Below are 22,424 nucleotides of genomic sequence, written 5' to 3' on the forward strand. Positions count from 1 at the left end.
TGTCTACAGGACAGAATGGAGAGGCAGCTCTGAGGACGGGGTGGCTGGTAAGGACCTTGTCACTTTGGAGAGGTAGACGATTGACTTTTTGATGCCCAGGCAGCTTGGAGGGTTCCATGCTATTCATCAGACCACTCATTTCTCAAGCAACAGAACAAAGCCCTTGTTCTTAAACCTGGCCGTGCATCAGCATCACCTGGAGGGCTCACTTACACACAGATTGCTGGGCCCACCCCCAAGCTTGTTCACTAGGTGTGAGACAGAGCCTGGAAATCTGCGTTCCTAACAGATGCTGCAGGTGCCACAGGTCAGGGGACCTCATGTTGAGGATTGCTGGAATAGGGTCTCCCCTGACCTTGAGGAGCTTACAACCAATACAAACCTGAAATATTCCCAAAGACATTGTGTACAACCATAGAAATGAAAAGTTGCACCCCATTTGTGTGCAAAGAATCAAAATGCAGTCTGTAAAATTTAAAAAAATTAATTAAAAAAAAATTCCCAAAGACAGATTCAAAGCAAAAAGTTCCACTGAATGTGTGGGGAGCGGCCTTGCAGATGGGGGTGTCTGACTGCCTCGAGGTCGTGATGCACTTGCACTGGGTTCTCCTGTACAAAAGCACAGGCTAACATTGCCCAGGTGCTATGGTGGCACCAGTCTGTGGTCGCTCTGTGCAAAAGTTCAGACTTACCAGTTTTTGACCTTGAATCTCAGACACTAGCTCCCAGGGATAGAGAATTCTGAGCATAATGTCTCATCACCCCTGTAAACTTTAAGCCTTCCTGCTTTGCAGAAAATTTCCTACAAATAACCTTTTTATTTATTTTTTTGTTTTGTTTTGATTTTGGTGGAGGGATATCAGGGATTGAACTCAGAGGCACTCGACCACTGAGCCACATCCCTATCCCTATTTTGTATTTTATTTAGACAGAGGGTCTGAGTTTCTTAGTGCCTTGCTTTTGTTGAGGCTGGCTTTGAACTCATGATCCTCCTGCCTCAGCCTCCCTAGCCGCTGGGATTACAGGCATGAGGCACCACATCTGACACAAATAGCTTTTTGATGATAAAACCTATATAATAAATGTGCTGAGTCAGTTCTGGGTCACTTTTCTCAACCAGAGTTCAGATTCCCACCAGATCCCACCTTTCTCTCTTAATGTTTGTGTGTTTTTCTTAATCCCCCACTGCCCCTCGCCTTTCTGAATTAATGCCATGCAGGTCACGGCATGAGTGCAATGCAGACTCTTTTCCTTAGAACAGAGAAGATTGAGGACAAGAGAGAGAAAACATGTCTTGGGTGCCTACCACAATCCTGTCATTTGAAATCTGTGAGGCGAGGAATTGGGTTTTCCATTTCGCAGATGCGAGGAAAGAGGCTCAAACATCAATCACCTGACCAAGGGTTAGCAACTAACAAGCAGCTCAGGGTTCTGAGCCCAGATGGGCCTGACCGGGGGGGACAGGTTGGTCAGAGGAGCCTCGGTGGTCCACTCCACCTGTTGAATAGACCTCCGAGGCTTATTTTTAAAAGGGACAAGTCTTCCTGTTTCTTTTCTCACTCTCCCCGCCCCAACCTGGGAGCAGGGAACAAGATTACCCTGACCTCTCTGTGCTCCACAGGAAGGAGCTATCTATCAGAGGATCCAGCAAGTGAATGTCTCCCCAATTCAAAGGGACTGTTAACACACCTTCAGGGCCCCCTGGAATGTCGCCTTTGAAGAGCTCCTTTAAAAGCCCCCTGTTCCTCTTGACAGGCAGAATCATAGCCCTTGGGACAGGAGTCACTGTGTTTCTCCTTTGCTACCAAAGCAATAAACCTTCTTTCTCCTTTGCGTGCTTATTATCCAGTCGGCACTGGGGACAAGGACCAAGCTTTCGGCAACACTTCCTAGAGCAAAAGCCACTCAAGCTAGATGAGGAAAGTGAGGAGCAGTGAAGGGGAACGGGGAGTTGGCGAAATGTCCTGTTGAAGTGGGAGGGGAGATGGAATGAGTGGGAGACACTCAGGCCTGGAGGGCCATGTTGAAGGACCCTGAGGGGCACCCGCTGCCGGGGAGCCAGACTCAGGGGCCAGAGGGTACTACTGTGGGTTCTGGAGTTGGCAGTGGCCCTACTGAACCAGCGCTTGAGGGAAAGTATTTTGCCAGCCAGCGAGGAGCCTCGGGCAAGTCTACCAGCCGGCAGGTAGAGGCCTGGGGTTTCCCTCATCTTGTCCTGTGGTGCTGAAGCAGCTCTCTAGGGGTTGTGCGATCCATTTGTCAGAATCATATCCAGAACCGCAGTGTCCACCACAGATCCCAGGGTGCTGCAGAGAAGGGAGGGGAGGGGAGAGTTAAACAGACTGGCACAGTGAGAGCCAGCAGCCACTGGCCCTGACGTGTCCCTTAGTTTCCCCAAGATGTCTCAAAGGGAAGAGCCCACACACTTTTCTAGTTGTTTTGTCATTCCTAATGATACAATCAAAAGTTCACCCTTTCCCTTTCTTTATTTTTGGTACTGGGGGTTGAACATAGGGACATTTAACAACTAAGCTGCATCCCCAGTGCCCCCGTTTGGTTTTTGTTTTTTGTTTTGAGACAGTCACTAAGTTGCTTAGGGCTTCACTAAATTGCTGAGGCTGGCCTCGAATTTGAGATCCTCCTGCCTCCGCCTCCCTGAGTCTCTGGGATTACAGGCATATGCCATCACGCCTCTTTTCTTTACCCTGCAATGGAAAAGGAGAAAAAAAGAATTCCAAGCCAAAGGCGGGTTCCTCTCAAAGGCCTTCCTCAGAGTGCATGTTCCCACTGCCCGGTAGTGGCTGGGCGCTTCTCCACCTGTCATTCACTGACGACTGTTCCCGCAGGAGTAAGCAAGCAAGAATGCCTTCTGCCCATGCAAACGTCCTGCCAGGGACTGGGAGGACACGCACAAGTCCCCAGAGCTCCAGGTTCACACTAGTATCTTTTTACATAAAGACAAGTACATGGGCTGAACAGAGAGGTTCCTAATTTCGTTTCTCTTCAGATTCAAACTTTTATCGGGAGGGCAGCTGAGGGCAGCAGGCCAGGCCAGCGGAGGAAAAAGCCGCCATCCCTATTTGCAGCGCCCATGGAGCAGGGCCAGGGGGTGGGGGAGATGCTGTTTGAATGAGGCATTTTGGAAATTCCTGACATTTTTTGGCCTTTGTCTCTGGGCATTGAGATGGAGACCCACCTTTTACTCAGCTGAGAGTTCCTGGTCTCTCCTTTGCATTCAAAAGGAAGATCCTAGCAAAGCCAAAGAATTCCCGGGCTCTTTTTTCCTCTCAATGACCAGCTGAGCCATTTGGGGGGTGGGGGTGTGGGAGGAGGGACTAAGGCTTTTCTTTTTTGCTCCCTCATCTCTACACTTCCTTCTGTCCTCTGTTGTCCTGGCCCGAGGCCCAAAGTCCTTAGTGATGTAAATGTGCTGCCCCTTCTAAGATAAGCTGCCCTGGCCTCCCTGGGTTGGGGGGAGCACAAAGGCACCTGGGTGCAGGTGGGGGGCCAGGACACCTGGGCCTGAGGACTCTGCAAGACTCCAGGCAAACCCTGTGGACTTCAAGTCACATTTTTTTTCTACCTCCCAAAGCAGAAAGGGGAGAGTTTAGCTTTGTCCTTCCACCTCCCATCACAGGAGGAAGGCCAGTAAGGCGAGGTTCCATGTTCCATGTACGCATGTTGACAAGGGACAGGGACACCATGATTGAGTTCCATCAGGAAGTGAGCCAGACACTGGGGATGGAGCTCAGTGGTACAGCAAGGGCTTTGCACACGTGAGGCCCTGGGTTACAATCACAGCACCTCAAAAATAAATAAGAAAGAAATGACAAAATACAGTGGTTGACCAGAATTCCCCTTGGCCCAGAAACTGCAGACTCCACACGCACGTCTATCCTGCAAGATTTTTGCAGCTGTTATGAACACCCATTCCTCTGCTACCAATTTGAGGTACGGGTCCTCTCATTCCCCCACCCCCATGAACAGCTAGCCCCTCTCCCACCACATGCCACCTGGCATCCAAATCAACTGATTCACAAGCCGCTGGGGGAGGAGGGAAGCAGAGCCTCCATCCTGAGGCTGACACCATGTCCGGCCCCAATATCACCTGTGGGCTTTATCAGCTCAGGATATTCCCGCTCTGGGCCTGGAGATCACCTACACTCTGCAGAGTGAAGGGCTGGTGTTTTCTTTTTCTTTTTCTTTTTTTTTTTTTTTTTTTTTTTTTTTTGGTACCAAAGGTTGAACCCAGGGGATTTTAACCCCTTAGGGCCTCACTAAGCTGCTGAGGCTGTCCTTGAACTTGCAATCCTCCTGCTTCAGCCTCACTGAGATTACAGGCATGCGCCACTGATCCGCCCTTTACGGGTGACGAGTTCTGCTTCCTCAGGTGATGAAGCACGTCAAGGCAAGCATATCAAGCAGGTTTTCTTTAAAGTAGTAATACAGACATCTCCCAGGAGGGATAAGGGGGCCATGGCTGATGTTCTAGAATCCCAAGAATTGAGCGCATCCTACATCTTTTATAGGTTGAAGTCTCTTGTTCTCCAGTTCTCTCCCCCCCTTATCTCTCCTTCCTGCCTACGTGACTAGGCCTGGTTTTGCAGGTGAGATGCATAAAGTGAGGAGCGAAATGGGCAGGGGGAGGGCCAAAGTGATTCAGCCAGGCAAGGGCCCAGGGGGCATCAATTAGCAGCTCCTTTCTTGCAGTCCCTGATTAGGGCAGGTAAATTTGGTAGTCAGTGGGCTCCGGAGATCCTTGACATTCCATTCTTCCAGAGGCAGATGGCTTTCATGGCCTCCATGAAATTTGAACCCATCCCTTATTTCTACGTTAACTGTCCCCAATTCTGGCTTCACCACGGCGCCTGGCTTCTGTTGTTTTAGGTAGTACTGAGAAGGGGGTTGCCTGAGTCACCCTGTCCCCTTCACCAAAATGAAGTATTCCTCAATCAAAAGGAAGAGAGATTCTACAGCAAAAGAAGCAAAAATTTCCTGACCATTCCTCAGTACCTTCTCAGCAAACCCCCTCAAAGACACTTGTACCTGGTGTCAGGTTGTGTGCCCATCCCATCTCTAGAACCCTCCAAGAGGTATAAAGAAAACTGACCTAAGTTAAGGGGCAGTGGCCTTGGCAAATGAGCTGCCAGGGCCCTAGTCACTTATTGCAGGACCTCGGAGTCACTTAGCCTCTGAGCATCACTTTTCTCCTCTGAAATAGGAAGGCTGGCCCAGAAGACCCCCGGGGTTCCTTTCAGCCAGCATGCTAGGGCCCAAGTGTGTGGTGGACACCCTCCGGCAGACACAGCACCTCCATTTCCTCCAGCCCAGGGGACTGGTGTGCTGGAATCCAGCTTCCAATCCCTTTGTGGTTCAACCCACGTGGGTGGCTGCAGGTTGAAAACCACAGCCAGGCAACAGCCACCCCTCTGTACAACCTGGCCCTGACCAAACTGGCCATTTCTCCAGATGCTGACCTATGTCACAGCACTCTGAGGACAGCGGGAGGAGGCTGAGGTCAACTCCCCACGTACGGATTTGATGCTGGGGGGACATCAGCAAAAGGCTTTCCTCTCCCATCACTTCCTCCCCAGAGTTCCCATGGGGGCAAGGTTTTCCTCATTCCCACTCAAGAAGGAGCCTCAATCTCTGTCCTCGGGAAGCCAGGATGTGTTGGCCAGCTTTTTCACTTTTTTCACCTGACCAGAACAACTGTAGAGGAGGAAATGTTTATTTGAGAGCCCACAGTTTCAGAGATCTTCATCCACACACAACTGGCTCCATTCCTTGGGGCTGGAGGTGAGGCAGAACATCACGGCCAAAGAGTGTGGCAGAGGCAAGCACTCCCACAATGATCAGGAGGCAGAGAGAGACTCCACTTGCCTGATACAAATATACACGCCAGAGCCACGCCCGATGCCCACCTCCCCCAGCCACACCCCACCTGCCTCAGTTACTGCTCAGTGAATCCCACAGGTGATTAATGCACTGATTGGGTTAAGGAGCTCATAACCCCATCATTTCTCCTCTAAACTGTCCGGCACTGTCTCACACGTGAGCTTTTGGGGGACACCTCACATTCAAACCTTAACAAAGGATCATCCAGCCATAAGCACTTGATATTTTGGGGGGCCCCTGAGTCCCCTCCATCCAACGTGTTCTGCTGTGGCGGGGCCATCTAGTAGAAGGGGAGTGAAATTGGAGAAGAATGTGTAGAAGTTTGGGGCTTTCATCTCTTAAACAAATAGCACATTCCTCTAGGCTGCCGCTCCTGGAATCAAACAATGATGTGTTCAGGGAGACGCTGAGGCGTTACCTTAGCAACGCCCAGGCAGTTTCAGGCAAGATCTAGTTAAAGAGGAAAGAGAACAAAAATAATAAAGGGCCAGGTCTGGACGGGGTCCAGGAATGAGGGTCTTTTGGCCGAATCTGTGTGTTTTGTGTTCTGATGTGTCTGCAGCCTCCTTCGGGAGGTTGGCTCACTGGAATACTAATGGACGCTGAGGAAAGAGAGGGGTCGACGTCATAGCTGGGACCACCTACATGGGAAGTGGTGCGCAAATGCTGCTAGGCTGGGCTGGCTCTTGAGATTGTAAAAGGCAGAGGAGGGTCAGGGCAAGTGAGAAGGACATGCCTGTCTCCTCCAGGGTGACAGATGTGAGATGCCTTCCGCAGGGCAGGGACCTGCATGGGAGAAACCCATCAGGCCCTTGCTACCCACAGCACCAAGGCCTCTCCTGAGGCCTTGATGGAACTTGATGGAAAGGCAGCATGGCCTGCCAGGCATGGTGGTGCTCACCTGGAATCCCAGGGACTCGGGAGGCTGAGACAGGAGGATCACAAGTTCAAGGCCAGCCTCAGTAACTCAGCGAGGCCCTAAGCAACTAGCAAGACCCTGTCTCAAAATGAAAAATAAAAAAGGGCTGGGGATGTGGCTCCGTGGTTAAGCAACCCCGGGTTCAATAATCTCTGGTAAAAAAAAAAAAAAAAAAGCAGCAGCAGCTGCCTCCTGGCTCCTACCTTCACAGGATGAAGCCCAGGAAAGTGCTGTCACAGAGGAAGGAAGATGGACTCCTTTGCTAGAGGTGACAGAACAAGCTCCATCAAATGGAGGGGGTGGCCTTCAAACAGCAGAAGTTTAATATCTCCGTTTTGGAGGGCAAAAGTCTGAAGTGGAGGTGTCAGTAGGGCTCAGAAAGAGCATCTGCTCCACAGCCCAGTCCTAGTTCCTGGCCACTTACATTCCTTGGCTGTGACACCTGACTCCAGTGTTTCCTCCATCATCACCTGGTCTTCTCCCTGTCTGTGTCCACATTTCTGTCTTCTTCTACAAGGACGTGAGTCATTAGATTAGGGCTTTTGATAATGACCTTGTCTTACATTGATATCTGTGAAGATCCTATTTCCAGGTAAGGTCATAGCTGTAGGTAAAAGGGGAAGGGTTATGACTGGAACATGTCTTTTTGTGGGGGAAGGGTGGCACAATCTAACCCACAACAGTATCCAATGTCACCTCCTTCATTATCAGCACCATCATGATCATCATCACCACAGAGAATCAGTGTTAAAAAGCAAACACATGAAGAACACATCCTTAAGCAAACTGGATCTGCTTGTTTTGGTGTGGATCCTACCACTTTACTTTGATAATCCACTTTGACACTAAAATGGTGGTGACAGATTTGCAGGAACCGAAAGAGACGAGGTCTAAACCACAGGCATAGCCAGGTACAGTGGGATACACCCCTCATTTCAAACTATTTGGGAAACTGAAGAAGGATGATCACAAATTGGAAGCCAGCCTCAGTAACTGGGCAAGACCCTTTCTCAAAATAAGACATTTTCAAAACATCTGGGGTTGCAGCTCAGTGGTAAGCACTTGACTGGAATGTGCAAAGCCCTGGGTTCAATCCCTAGTACCACAGACAAACAAAACCTACAGGTGTGCACGCCCCACCTGGAGGCTTTGACAAAATGCAGGCCCAGGGCAGCCGCATGCGCACTCTGCAATTCTTTCATTCTAGTGGGGCTCTACCCCTGAGCTACATCCTTTACCTTTTTAAATTTTTAAAATTTGAGACAATGTTCTCCTGCTAAATTGCCAAATCTGTAATCCTCCTGCCTCGGCCTCCCAAATCCCTGGCATTAGAGACATGCACAACTGCACCCGGCCAGAAGGCATTTTATTCTGCTTGACAAAAGAAAAAGCCCATTTAGCATTTTGAGAGATCACCAAGTAGTGATCCTAAGGCTACCAAGTGAAGTTTGGGCCTGGCCCAGTGCCCTGTCATGCCCCCTGGGCTGTGGAAGTGACTCACACAGGACTGACACCTGTGCATCTTTGCCACAGCTGCCCCCTCCCAAGGATGTGTGAGAGAGGACTAGAGTCACTGGGCTCACCCGTCTGAGGTGAGAACCCGAGTCATCTCCATATCTGCATCCCATGGGCTTAGAGAACCATTGTGTGTGTCTCCTAGCTCGAAACTGGACAACCCCAAGTGGGTATCCCACATGTTACCCAGAAGTTCACATTTGAGTTGTCAAGTGTCACCTCCATGATGACACTTTCCCTAAAGCCCACGTCCCTCCCTGTTTTATTTTTCTCACAACACTTAACACTATCCACAATGCTCCTGTTATTGACATGATTACTTGTTTATTTCCTGTCTCCTTTAACAGGATGTGAATTCTGGTACCCAGAACAGACCCGCGTCCATGACAAGACCTCAATGAACATGGGGAGGCGGGGGGTGCAGCTCAGCGGTGAAGCACTTGCCTAGCGTGGCCAAGGTTCAATCCCCAGCACCGCAACACACACACACACACACACACACACACACACACACACACACACACACACACACACACACCAGAAAAGAAGGAAAGAATAAAAACAGGAAGAGAACAAGTCAAAAAAATCACAGCATGTGCACATGATAAAATGTTTAGCAGCCATTGAGAATGAGTTGAGTACCAGGAAGGGTGGCCATATTTCTGAGGCAAGGGAGCAATTCTAAGAAGAATGGAGGTTGTATGATTCTTTCTTTGAAAAAAAAATAGTTATACAAATACACATGGGATTTTTGTGTGAATATACATGTTAATATATATGTAGATGAGTGTGTGTGTGTGTGTGTGTGTGTGTGGAGGGAGAGAAGGAAGGAGAGAGAGAGAGAGAGAGGGAGAGAGAGAGAGAGAGAGAGAGAGAGAGAGAGAGAGAGAGAGAGAGAAGGAGGAGGAAGGAGAGGACAAACCTACTCAGCTGCCTGTTCACATGGCTGTGTCTCGGAGGTAGAGAGTGTGAACCGCCGTCAGGCCCTGGGCCAGGCTAAAGGCCAAGCAGAAGGCCAGTCACTTACAGACAGATAATTGCCAGTCAGAAGAGGGCTCTGCAGGAGGGAGAACAGGATCAGTTCTACCTCCATGGCTCTTTGGTCCTGGCTCCAGGGGTCCTCCTTTGTCCTTTCTTCCATGCCCGCTGCCATTGACTAGTGCGTGCCTGGGTGGGTGCAGCTTCCAGGAAGCCACTGGGAGAGCACCCTCAGGACATAACACGGCTCCTTCCCCCAAGGACTTTGTGGCTCTTTGCTGAAAACCAGTAAGGGAAGTGATGACAAGAGGGTGAGAGGGCAGGTCTGGGGGTGGGTCAGGACAGGAGAGAGAGGGTAACCAGGGGGACTAGGCTGTCGGACTCCAGGCTTTATCTTCCCACCTCGTGTCCATGAATCAGGTGACACATCCCCCCAACACAAAACCAGGGTGGGGAGAAGGGTGGGGAGAAGGGTTGCGTATTCCTTCCCCTAACACAAGGAAGAAGCGGGATTCTTCGAGGAAGCTGCACTGTGAAGGGGTCCTTGAAGTCCAGCACTGGCCCTCACCCATTGCCAGGTACACCCTAGGGCCCCGCCCTGCCGCAGCCTCCTCCCCTCTGGCCCCAAGCAGGGCGGCGACTCGCCTGAGGTCCCTCACAGGGTTCTGCACTTGGCCAAACTGCTCATCCTCGTGTGAGTGTGGCCTTCCCGCCACCGACCAGCTGGGGAAGAACCCCTGAGAAGGGGACCTGGACCCAGGCAGTTCACGTGGGCAAGTGATCCCAAAGCGCAGGAGCAGGGACTGGACAGAGGGATAGGAAAGGAGGGCAAGCCAACCCCAAACCAGCCCAAGGACACGTTTTCCCTCCACTAGCTGGGCTGGGGATCTCGGACGAGTACAGACTACGGGTCTCAGAGTCGTCCAGGGAAAAATGGACGGGAACAGCAGCTACCAGCTCCCACCCGCACTGGCCAAGGGTTATGCCCTCCCATGTGTGAACATCCAGAGGGCCGAAGGCTTTGGCTCTTTCCTCTGCCCAAAGGGTTCCTCCTTAGCCAGGTGTGGTGGCACACACCTGTAATTCCAGTGACTCAGAGGCTGAGGCAGGAGGATCACAAGTTCCAGGCCAGCCTGGGCAACTTAGCAAAAACCTATCTCAAAATAAGGAATTAAAAGGTCTGGGGACGCAGCTCAGTGTAGAGCACCCCTGGGTTCTATCCCCAGTATTTCAAAAATAATAATAAAAGGCTCCCTGTTGGCACCCAGGGATCTCCTGTCCAGCCAGCATGAGGCAGCTCTGGGACCTTGTATGCTCCAGCTGGATTCTGGCTTTTGCTCTGCTGCCCGAGTCCCTAACCTCCTAGCATCACTGTCCCTGCCCTAAGTCAGAGCAGGCGCTAGCCAGGATTCCAGGCCACGGAGCTCAGAGAACCCACCCTGGTGCCTGAAGATCTCCGTGAAATGCAGGGTTGTTATTATCAGAACATGTGCTTGGTTCCCAGTGCTGGCACCGTGGAGGACACATAGACTGAGGGACCAAAGTGTCCATCTACCAGTGCCAAGATGTGAGCCAAATGCGTAGGAAGAGAAACTTGAGGAGACATGTGTGATACGCCAGGCAGTGCCTGGCCCCTCCCGCTCTCACCCAGAGGTCACCTGACAGCACCCACCCTCCCCTGCACCTGCAGCCCTCTCACTTGTGCCCCGGGTCTCCCCAGCCTGTGACCAGGATGGGCCCTCTGGACATTCACACGTGGGAGGGGCCAACCCTTGGCCAATGCCTGACAGGAGCTGGTGGGTAGATGCTGTTCCCTTCCATTCTTCCCAGGATGATTCTGAGACCCATTTTCAGAGAAGCCCAGCACTGGCTGCTCAAAACAGCAAGTGGCCTGAAAACTGGTCTTTGGAATAGCTCAGGGGCAGCTATCCCTCTTTCTCGGTCACTCTGTTCAGTCCCCTGTCCTGCTCTTTGGGTCACTTGCCCAGATGAACCCCCTGTGTCCAGGTCCACCTCTCGGGGGTTCTATTCTAGCAGGAGCTGAGGTTAAAGGCACTACAGGGACTCAGAACCCAGGTTCAGGGTTTGGACTACCTTTGCCACTGGCTAGGATGGTGAGCTGGGACAAAGGCCACATCTAATCCAATCTGATATAAACTATCTAATCTAACCAGAGTTTGCTGTGGAAGTCAGATGAAGAGATGGTAGCACAGATGGCTACTCTGAGCTCCAGGGTTAGACTCCTGACTCTCAAACTCATTACCTGTGTGCCCCTGGGGAAGCTGCTCAACCTGCCAGAATGGCCGTTTCCTCGTAGGTATCAAGGGTACGAGAAGAACAGTACCTCCCTCCCAGCACCCTTAGGTGGGGGATCATGTGAGTTAACGCACGTCAAGTGTCTGAAACAGTCTGCCTGCTAAGTTGGCGTCTGCAGAGCTCTATATAGAACACCTGTCACGCTGGAAAATAACAGACAAAAATGTGAAGCTAATACAAAAACAAAGTAGGAGACGCTGGGTGTGGTGGCACACACCTGCAGTCCCAGGGGCTTGGGAGGCTGAGGCAGGAGGATTGGGAGTTAAAAGGCAGCCTCAGCAACTTAGTGAAGCTATAAGTAACTCACTGAGACTCCGTCTCAAGATTAAAAAACTTGAAAAGGGCTAGGGATGTGGCTCAGTGGTTAAGTGCCCCTGGATTCCATCCCTAGTACAAAAAAAAAAAAAAAAAAAAAGAAAAAGAAAAAGAAAAAGAAAAGAAAGAGAGAGAAAAGAATAGAAAGAAAGAAAAGAAAGTGTAGGAGAAATTTTTTGTGGCTTAGGAATTAGAAGGCAGCTTAAAACTGCAAAAACACTTACCAAAGTTTAACAGGCTGAGCGTCAGGCTAGGTTTATAGCTCAATGGTAGCATGTCTATCTAGCATGCGTGAAGCCCTGGGTTTGAATCCCAGCACTGTAATAGATTAAAAATTAATTAATTAATTAATGATTCACTGCCAATAAAGGATACCATGAACAAAATTAATAACTAGATGATAAAATGGGAGAAACCAGATCTAACACCAATGCAAATTTTATCCTATTACTTGATATATTTTAATATCTAGAATATACAATGAACTCCTAGATAGCAGCAAGTAGAGGACACTAATCCAACAGAAAATGGGCAGGGTTGGGGATACAGCTCAGTTGATAGAGTGCTTGCCTCGCATGCACAAGGCCCTGGAATAGATTGGCCCAGTGTGATGGTGCACACCTGTGCTCCCAGCTACTCAAGAGTCTGAGGCAGGAGGATTGAAAATTTAAGGCCAACTTGGGCAATTTAATGAGACCCTGTCTCAAAATAAAAATAAAAAGGGCTGGGAATGTACCCTCAGTGGTTAAGTGTCCCTGGGTTCAATCCCCAGCACTGGGGTTGGGGGAGAGATGACACTAGATTAGACTGCTAGAGAGAGCATGTGAGGAAGGCCCAGAGGCCAGTGAGCAGAGAAATTCACGCTGGGACACCAGTGGCATGGCCCTTCTATGTGGGCATCCTGTGACAGTCCTCAGGTTTAATGGAGCTTTTTGGCTGCTGAGTATTCAGTTGAAGAAATTCTCTCCCAGGTCCGCGGGGCCCTCAGCCTGGATGCTCAATGCAGCATCCTCTCCAGAGGGGTCTGGAGTTGGAGGCCTCGAATGCAGCTGAGGGGCTGATAGAATCCGCCTCTGACCCTGAGTCTTCATAAATGTCTGCTGCTATTACCGTAGTCTAAACGGGGAAATAAAAACCCAAACTAGGGGAGAACCGTGAGGACATGGTGACAATAAAGAAGGAGCAGAACAGTCGTGACTGGATTCAGAAGGGTCGGGGAGCCCAGGGAAGGCCTCAGGTTTTAGCCTGGAGCAGGTGAGTGGCACAGGCCTCAGGAAAGTCAGAGCTGAGGCACAGGGCCCATTGTGGTCCTGAGGGTACGATAGGAAATGCCGGAAGCAGTGGAGACCTGAGGTGAGGCCTGTCCTCAGAGCAAAACTCCCCAGCTGTACCAGAAAGGCTCCAGGAGAGAAGTGGAGCCTCTCCAGGCCCACTCCTGCTCCCGGGAGTTTCGGCTGTGGCAGCAGGGCACCAACCACCCCTGTGCCCACCTGGGCTACCCTGGGAGGGACAGGGGTGCACACAATGTACAGGAAGCTCTGAGAGGCAAGCTGGGGGAGGACCAGGCAGGGATCGGCCAGCGAAGGAGTCTGGGACCAGCCTTCTGGGACAGAGATGCTTTCTAGAGGTGGAGAGGATGGGCAGGGCCCTCCCCAGAGAGGAAGTCGCAAATGGAGACTCAGACTCAGGAAAACACACAGGTGCCTAGAGGGGACAGGCAGGTCCCTGCGCAGAGGCAGGGGGACCAAGATCTGAGGGAACCTGATCCCCAGGTGCTCTGAGCTGGCCTCTCCACCTCCAAGAGAGACCTGGGTCCAAAGCCTGAGAAGCCTGAGGCTCTGCTCCACTTACACAGCAGACACACACCCACACACCACACACCACACAACATTCAACACACATCACACATCACACACCACACAACACACCACACAATGCACATCACGCAACACACACACACACACAACACACAACACACAACATACACCACACATCACACAACACACACAACACACACACACTACACAACACACATCACACAACACACACCACACATCATACAACACACAACAGACACACAACGCACACACAACACACACACACAGCCTGACCCACACACACCTGCACACACACATCACCTGGACACACACACCTGCTGAACCTGCACACTTCTCACGCCTAGGAAACATCTTAAAGAGCAAGACGTACAAGGCCTCAGGGCCCCGGGGCCGTGGTGGGCATTCAGATCCCAAATGAGGTTCAGGTCTCTGGGACTTGGGTGACTCCAGGGAACTCTGGTCTTCATGGTCCTCCCGCCATCTGTGATGGGCAGGGCACACGCTGCCACCTCTCCAGGGCCTGCCCCACCCCTCCACCCTGCTTCTGATGTACCTCAGCCCCCTCCTGTTCCCAGAGGGCCCTCTCTGCCTTTCCTCGGGGATAAGGGCAGGTTATCTGTGCATCTGCTGGCCTGGCCTCTTTATCTTCTTAAGGCTTTCTTCCCGAAATAGCCTGGGGTTATCTAAGCTGTCAGAGCGCAGGGGCCAGCCTGCCTGACAGCCAGCCCCCTCCTCCGGGGATGGGGACGTGCCAGTTCATCCCTGGAGATCCTTCCTCTTTTAAGCCAGATTCCGAATCCACAGATCATTAGGCCAAGCTGGAGACCTCGCGGGGGAGGCCCAGCAGCTCCTCTCCCCGGGGCTCCCCTCTTCCCCAGAGACAGCACCACTGCCCTGAAAGCCCCCACAAACGCCTGCTCTTTGGGGCCCCCACAACTCATCAAGACCTCTCCATTCAAGTCCCAGTTTTGTCAGGTCTCCTATATGCCTGCTGATCATTTATGTATTTATTTATTTTGACATCAGGGACTGAACCCAGGAATGTTTAGCACCGAGTTGCAGCCCAAGCTCTTTTTATTTTGTATTTTGAGACAGAATCTCACTAAATTGTCAAAGCTGGCTTTCAACTCAGGATCCTCCTGCTTTAACCTCCTGAGTCGCCGAGATTACCAGTGTGGGCCACTGTGCCCGGATTATTCAGCAGGTGTTCACTGAGCACTTACTGTAGATCAGGCAGTTGCCGCAGACCAGCCTCCCCTCTGAGATGCACTGCAAACTTCTCACTTTTTCACAGAATCTCTGGAAGTCTTATAGTGGTCACATCAGTGGTCTGTGGCCCTCCAACTGTGTCATAAACTGCCTGTGGGATGACCTTCTGTCTTACATCTTCCTTGTCTCTTGGGGCCGAGGCTCCAGATTTGTAAAATTCACAAACCCAAACCACAGGGCAGTTATTTCCATTTTTGTTTGGAATACTAACACAGGACTGCCAGCTTTTGTTTTATGAAACAAATACCTTCTTTCATCACCACGTTTAATAGGAAGAAAGGAGGGGGAAGAGAATCCCATAATAGAGGACAACTCTCCACAGTGAATAAACTCAGCTGATGGACAAGTTCACAGTTTCTTTTTTTCCTCATTTCAGAACCTAATCTCAGAGTAAAAGGATGATCCTTTCGGTGGAATAAATTTAGCAAGATGGAACATTCATCACGCGTCTCCTTTTCTGTTCATTGAGGACAGGTGCCCATTTATCAAAGTCCATCCCAGCATTTGGGCGACACTGTCTACAGCCTCAGCCAGGGCTGGGCAGGCAGAGCAGCTGGTAGATCCACTGTTCAGTAGTTGGCTGGAGAAGCTGTCCCAACTTTCCTCTGGTGGGCTCAAGCCTGTGACCTGGCCTCGAACATGGCTGGTACCTGCAGTGGGCAAGCCCAGCCCACGCCTCGGTCCCTGTGGACATGCCTTAGATGTCTGTCCTGATCCTGTGCGTCTGGGAGCCAAATTCCTTAGGCCCGCAGGTGGTGGTGACTGACTGCTTCCTATTCTTGGATGGTGGAGTCCTTGAGACTCTGACAGGTCGGGTGGGGCTAATGAGGCACAGAGACAGATCCCTCCGCGCCAGGCTTCTTATTCCCAGGGCTCAGGGGCCACCTGGGAGGGCCGTCTCTTGCCTCCCTGACTGAGCAAGGCTTCTGCAGAAAAGTCCAACCTAAACTTTCCATTGCTTAGCCCTTGATCCCTCCAGCCACTTCCATAAAAAGCCATTGCTGCCTGCACGGAGAGAGAGAGAATTTTTCCAAAGGATGTATGTGTGCATTGTTGGAGCAGCAAGCATTTCGGTGAACTCCGGGTCACGACACAGCCTGACAAATGGCAGGAAGTTGGGGACTTGGGCCTGACTTTTTTTTGCACAAAGGCCCCATAGCCCAGCCAGGTGAGCTGAACCCTGGGATGGACGCATGGGCCACCACCCGGCACTTCCTGCCCTTTGTTGGCCCATGTGACAGCCTTTCTTTTGTGCCTGGCTCCTGTTCTTTATTTATGGAGAGGAGCAGCTCAATATAGAAACGGGTGGGCCCAGGAGCCGGCAGCAGGATGTGGGAATGCAGACTGGCAGGATGCCCACGGGGGCAGGACTGCCGAATCAAAATAATGTGGCCATATAGGCTCAATATAAGCCCGTCTGTTATTTATATACCTGCCCAGTTTCCACACGGCTCCTCTGGCACGCTCTGGGGAATCACTGCCCATGCAGTAGCCCGGCTGCCACCCTTGGGTCCTTGTGGCCTCTGCCTTTGCCTGTGAGTCTGGTCTGCCTGCCGGATGCTCAGAGTCATGTGTTCACCTTGAAGGAAGGAGCCGCTTCTTTCCACACAGGAACACCTTGTTGCGGCTTCTGGATAACCAGCGAGTGCATTGGTGGCATGTGCGTGTAAGATCCCCTTACATCCCCAATCCTCTCTCCACTATGAGCATTTATGGTGGAGTTCTTTCCAAAAGGAATCACGCATGTCCCTGTTGTCTCAGACAGAAGATGCAGTACCGAATTTGAGCTTTTCTTGGAAACTCGAGGTCTTGGCTCTGAGTCCTGTGTGGACTAGAAGGACCAGAGAGATCTGGGCTCCGGTCCTCTCCTTGCCTGGCGAGCTGTGTGGCCGGAAGCAAGTCCCTTCAATCTCTCCTGCTGGCTGAGTGGGGCCTGAGGACACAGTGCTCATCTTAATACTCATCTTCAGCAGCTCCACCATTTGCTTAGGACCATGTGGTCATACAGTGATGTCAATACAAAGACTATGGAGGTACATAAGATCAGTGGTCCCAAAAGGTGAAGTCACAGCTGACTTCCCAAGTTCTCACTCCCATTTTTGGTAGGTCCCCTTCTACCATATCCTTTTTTTTTTTCTCTTTGTTGCTGGGGATTGAACCTGGGATTTTGTACCTGTTAAACATGAGCTCCTACCTTCTTCTAGGCTAATTTTAGATCATCAATTATGGCACCATCTGCAATGGCAACATTCTTTCTCTCCAGTTTGTGCCTTCTTTTTTTCTTTGTCCTTTTCTTTTCTTTTTTTTTTTTTTTTTTTTGTACCAGGGATTTATCCCAGGGATGCTTAACCCCTGAGCCACATCCCCAGCCCTTTTTATGTTTCATTTTGAGACTGGGTCTCGCTAAGTTGCTTAGGCCCTCACTAAGGTGCTGAGGCTGGCTTCAAACTTGCCATCCTCCTACCTCAGCTTCCCAAATCACTGGATTACAGGCGTGTGCCACTGCACCCAGCTCAGTTTGTGACTTCTTAATCTACTCAAACTGTGTGCAAAGTAAATGGGTCCAAAAGACACAAGTGTACAGTTTATATGCAGCCTGTGTCATATTTCTGACTAGTCAATAATTTTTTTCTACCCAGTCCTTGACCTTATTCTACAGAGATGAAGTTATTGAACCATAAGGTACTGTTGTAATTTTTTCTTGTAATTATATTAGGCCTTTATGGAATACAGTAAGGTTAGTAAATTATTGTTAAATAGGATAATCTCCCCTTCTACTCAAAAATTCACCTAGAGCTGGGCACAGTGGCACATACCTGTAATCCCAGAAACTCTGGAGGCTGAGGCTGAGGCAGGAGGATTGCAAGTTTGAGGTCAGCTTGGTCAACTTTGCAAGACCCTCAGTGATTTAGCCAGACCCTGTCTCAAAATAAAAGATAAAAAGGGCTGGGGATGCAGCTCAGTGGTTAAATGTCCCAGGGTTTTACCCCCAGTTCCAAAAATAATCACCTACAATAAAAGTCTGCCTCATCCAAGTTCATCTGGAAGTTAAGCTATATGGCGTGAAGCTGGCCAAACCTATAGGCTCTTTTTGTTTAACAAAATCCCGCTCCTCCCCATTCTTCCTGTGAAACATAGTGTCCCCTCCTTTCAACCCAGCCTGCTTTCTACTCCTACCGGAGCTCCAACCCCTTGCTCCCATGAAGGAAAGGAATGAAGTATTAATTACATGTCACCTGTCCTCAGAATACAATTCAGAAGTCCAGGACCTTTCAAGAGGCCACTCAGCGGCAAGGAGAAAACACTCAGAGGAGGATGATAATTAATATTTGCCCCAATTTGGAAATCCACATAGCACTTACACATGCAGTCAATGATAAGCCATGCATTAATGCTGGTCCCTTGAAATTCCGTCCCCGAGGACCAAGTACCAGCATAGCACAAGGCATTCATTACACATGTATTTATAGTGATGCTACTGTAAAAAACCTACTGTGCCACCAGTCATATAAAAATGCAGCACAGACAATTAAGGATAGTGCATGACACTTGATAATGATTGCAAATGCCTGGGCTTCTGCTTTGCATATTTACCGTATTCTGCATTTGTTGTTGTTGCTGCCGCAGATGGAACCCAGGCCTCACGCCTGCCGGGCAAGCGCTCCACCACAGGGCCGCATCCCCAGCCCTCAACTATACTTTATATTGTTATCTTAGAGCCTGCTCCCTCCATTGATAAAACAGAATTACTGCTCTCCTGCTGGCGGCAGCCCCCACATCTTGTGCTTCCCGTATCCCCTGATTGTAGTAGGAATCATCTAGGTTTCTGTTACACCTCTGTCACGTGTGCATGATGACCAAGTTGCCTCAAGGTTGTGTTTCTTAGAACGTGTCCCTGTCATTAGGACACCCGTGACTGTACTGTTCCACTTAACCGGTTCTCTGCACCTGGACGGCGTTGTCCACGCACCATGCACCACGCTCGCGTGGCGGGCCTGGCAGGGCTGGGTTTCCTCCAGGACACAGGTTTCATCCCAAAGCTTTTCTCAGCACATCCAGCTCTCTGCTGGAGAAGCTGCGGGAAGCCGGAATGGGGAGCGTTGGTGTCGGGCGTCATCTCCTCCCAAGGGGGCGAAGACAGAGTTTTCTTTGAGGAGGCAGGAAGGCGCAAGCACAGGGTCTGAAGGAAGACCTGAGCTTCTTTATTAGAACAAGGGAGTTTAAAGCTGGGCTTGGTGATGCACTCCTGTAATCCCAGCAGCCCGGGAGGCTGAGGCAGGAGGATGGCGAGTTCAAAGTCAGTCTCAGCTATTTAGGGAGATGCTGTCTCAAAATAAAACATAAAAAGGGCTGGGGACGTGGCTTAGTGGTTAAGCATCCCTGGGTTCCATCCCTGATGCAAAAATAATAATAAAAAAGAACAAGGGAGAATAAGGGAGTTTGCAGTGGATTCCAGCTCACTTATTTCCATCAGAGTGCCCTGCGGGGAAGCCGGGATGTGGGGTTAGAAGACCTGAGCTGGGCCTTGAGCTCTGGCAGCTTAAATTTTTTGTTTTGTTTTGTTTTCATTTGTGTTTTCTGGTGCTGGGGATGGAACCCAGGGCCTTCTTCACGCTAGGCGAGCGTTCTACCACAGAGCTACACCCTGGTCCCAGCCTTTGACTGATGACCTTGGGGAAATTCAGACTCTGAGAACTCCTGGTCAGTTCCCTTCATTGCAAAAGGAGAAGGAAACAACTACAACGACGAACGGCAGCCGCGGTGACACTCGTTCTCATCCTTCTTCTCAAGGTCGATGTGAAGACCCAGCGGGTCGGTGGTGTGCGCGGGCTCTTAGGACGTACACCCCGAAAGTTCAGTGGGCTCTCGCTCCCGCTGCAGGTGTGTTTACTCGATACCACGTCGCCCTCGGGGTTCATTAAATACTGAGTTAGGCCTGAGGACTCAGCCATGAAAGAAATGGAAAGCCACACACTGTGCTTGTCCTCAAGGGATAGATCTGCTTCCTTCCCGAGTCCCTGTGTTGGCCCACAAGGCAGTGCAGCAGGGTGGGACTCCTCTTTAAGCCTCGTGTCGTTATTTGCACAGCTGTTGCTCTAAGAATTAAGTGACTTGATTTGTAGGACACATCTACACATAATAATGTCTGTCACACTTAGCTCATTCTCCGAAAGTGCCCTCATGGTCACACCTCTTTCTGAACAAGAAGACCTGGTCACTGGCTAAGGTACTCCATCTGCTGAGTGCACATGCACGCCTGAGACGTTTCCAGACTGCTTCCCTTCAGGCCTCTGGATGCCACAGCAGTCGACCTGTCTCAGCCTGGAACATGCTATGTGTTTTACTTCTGCAAATAGGCCGCAGGATCCTGGGAGAGAGGGACTCACCCAGCCAGCCAGACCCCTCTCCTCCCGAGGTGGCACCAGAGGAGACAGGCAAACTGTCACTCCACCCAGTCGCTGAGGGATCCTTCCCAGCTCTAGTTCCATTGGCTTCCTTTCTGGCCTGTCGCTGGCCTCTGACGTGCTCCCACAAGCCAGGGTCAGGAAGTGCCTGACACTCAAGGTTCAGGAAGCATCATGTAATAGCAGAAGGAACCATCGCTACGCCAGGTTCCCAGACAAACCCAGTCGGCGGACTCCAAAGACCACAAAGACTAGCCTGGACTGTATTTCCCGGCCTCCCTGAGCCCCGCCCTGCAGGACCCACCCCGACATCCGTGAGCATCCCTGGAGAGAACACAGTGCAGGCTGCTCACCAACCTCCTGCCCTCCGCTGGGGTTCCAGCCCCAGCTGACACCCCTGTGCTAACCACGAACGGGCACCCTCGTGCTGGCAGACCATACCCACACCAGGGCACAGGCTACCTAAAGGTGCACGATGGCCCCACTGGGTGCTGTTGATGCCGACACCTGCAGGACTACTTGCTGTCCACATCCAGCTTCTGCAGCCTGGTCACAAAGGCCACTCGCTGGCTCACCCCCAGTAGAGCTGTCACTGAGGCATCTCTTTGTTCCTCTTTTCTCTGTGATCCAGTCCCCTCTATGGGACAAGAGGACAAGAGGACAGCCTTGGAAATAGATTCTGTCTGGCCTCAGCACTGAATCTGCTCTGACCTGGGCCTGTTCTAGGACATCAGTGATGTGCCTGATTCTTTTGTCCCTTAGGAAGAATCTGCTGCCTGAGCTGCCTGAGCAGGTGGAGGCCTCCCTCAGAGGAGCATAGCCTAGTTTGCAAATTGGCAGGGCCCCAGCCTAAGCACAGAGCCACACTCAGAGCCTGGGGGTGTTTTGGTCTAGGCCCTTTCAGGCCTGAAGGCCCGTGGGTGGGGCTCACGAACCCCTTCAGTCTTGGAACCTCCTGGGCTATCCTTTTATTTTATTTTATTTTATTTTAATTTATTTTTATTGTAAACAAATGGGATATATGTTGTTTCTGTTTGTACATGGAGTAACAGGATACCATTTGCATATTCATATATTTACATAGAGTAATGATGTTTGATTCATTCCGTTATTTTCCCCCCCACCCCTCCCACCTCTCTTTTCCCTCTGTACAGTCCTTCCTTCCTCCATTCTTGCCCCCCTCCCACGCCCCCATTGAGTGTCATCATCCGCCTATCAGTGAAATCATTCCTCTTTTGGATTTTTGAGATTGGCTTATCTCACTTAACATGATATCCTCCAATTTCATCCATTTGCCTGCAAATGCCATAATTTTATTATTCTTTATAGCTGAGTAATATTCCATTGTGTATATATACCACAGTTTATTTATCCATTCATCAATTGAAGGGCATCTAGGTTGGTTCCATAGTCTGGCTATTGTGAATTGAGCAGCTATGAACATTGATGTGGCTGTATCTCTGTAGTATGCTGATTTTAAGTCCTTTGGGTATAGGCCGAGGAGTGGGATAGCTGGGTCAAATGGTAGGACCATTCCAAGTTTTCTAAGGAATCTCCACACTGCTTTCCAGAGTGGCTGCATTAATTTGCAGTCCCACCAGCAATGTATGAGTGTATCTTTTTCCCCACATCCTCTCCAACACCTATTGTTGCTTGTATTCTTGATAATCGCCATTCTAATTCGGGTGAGATGGAATCTTAGGGTAGTTTTGATTTGCATTTCTCTTATTACTAAAGATGGTGAACATTTTTTCATATATCTGTTGATTGCTTGTACATCTTCTTCTGTGAAGTGTCTGTTCATTTCCTTAGCCCATTTGTTGATTGGGTTATTTGTATTCTTGGTGTAGAGTTTTTTGAGTTCTTTATAGATTCTAGAAATTAGTGCTCTATCTGAAGTATGAGTGGCAAAGATATTCTCCCACTCTGTAGATTCTCTCTCCGCATTGCTGATAGTTTCCTTTGTTGAGA

At 50.4% G+C, this 22,424-nt stretch overlaps 1 protein-coding gene across 1 annotated transcript in view; it reads left to right on the forward strand.

The window, feature by feature from the left end:
• Positions 1 to 13,103: 13,103 nt before the first annotated feature.
• Positions 13,104 to 22,424, forward strand: part of PODXL (podocalyxin like) — a gene marked incomplete at its 5' end in the record, with an annotated part of 75,319 nt that continues 65,998 nt past the window's right edge. The window contains one exon of the mRNA XM_079150369.1: positions 13,104 to 13,195. Coding sequence (XP_079006495.1) covers positions 13,104 to 13,195 — 92 coding nt within the window. The remainder of the gene's footprint in view (positions 13,196 to 22,424) is intronic.

The sequence above is a fragment of the Sciurus vulgaris genome, assembly GCF_902686455.1.
Source record: "Sciurus vulgaris genome assembly, chromosome: 8".
NCBI classification, from domain to species: domain Eukaryota; kingdom Metazoa; phylum Chordata; class Mammalia; order Rodentia; family Sciuridae; genus Sciurus; species Sciurus vulgaris.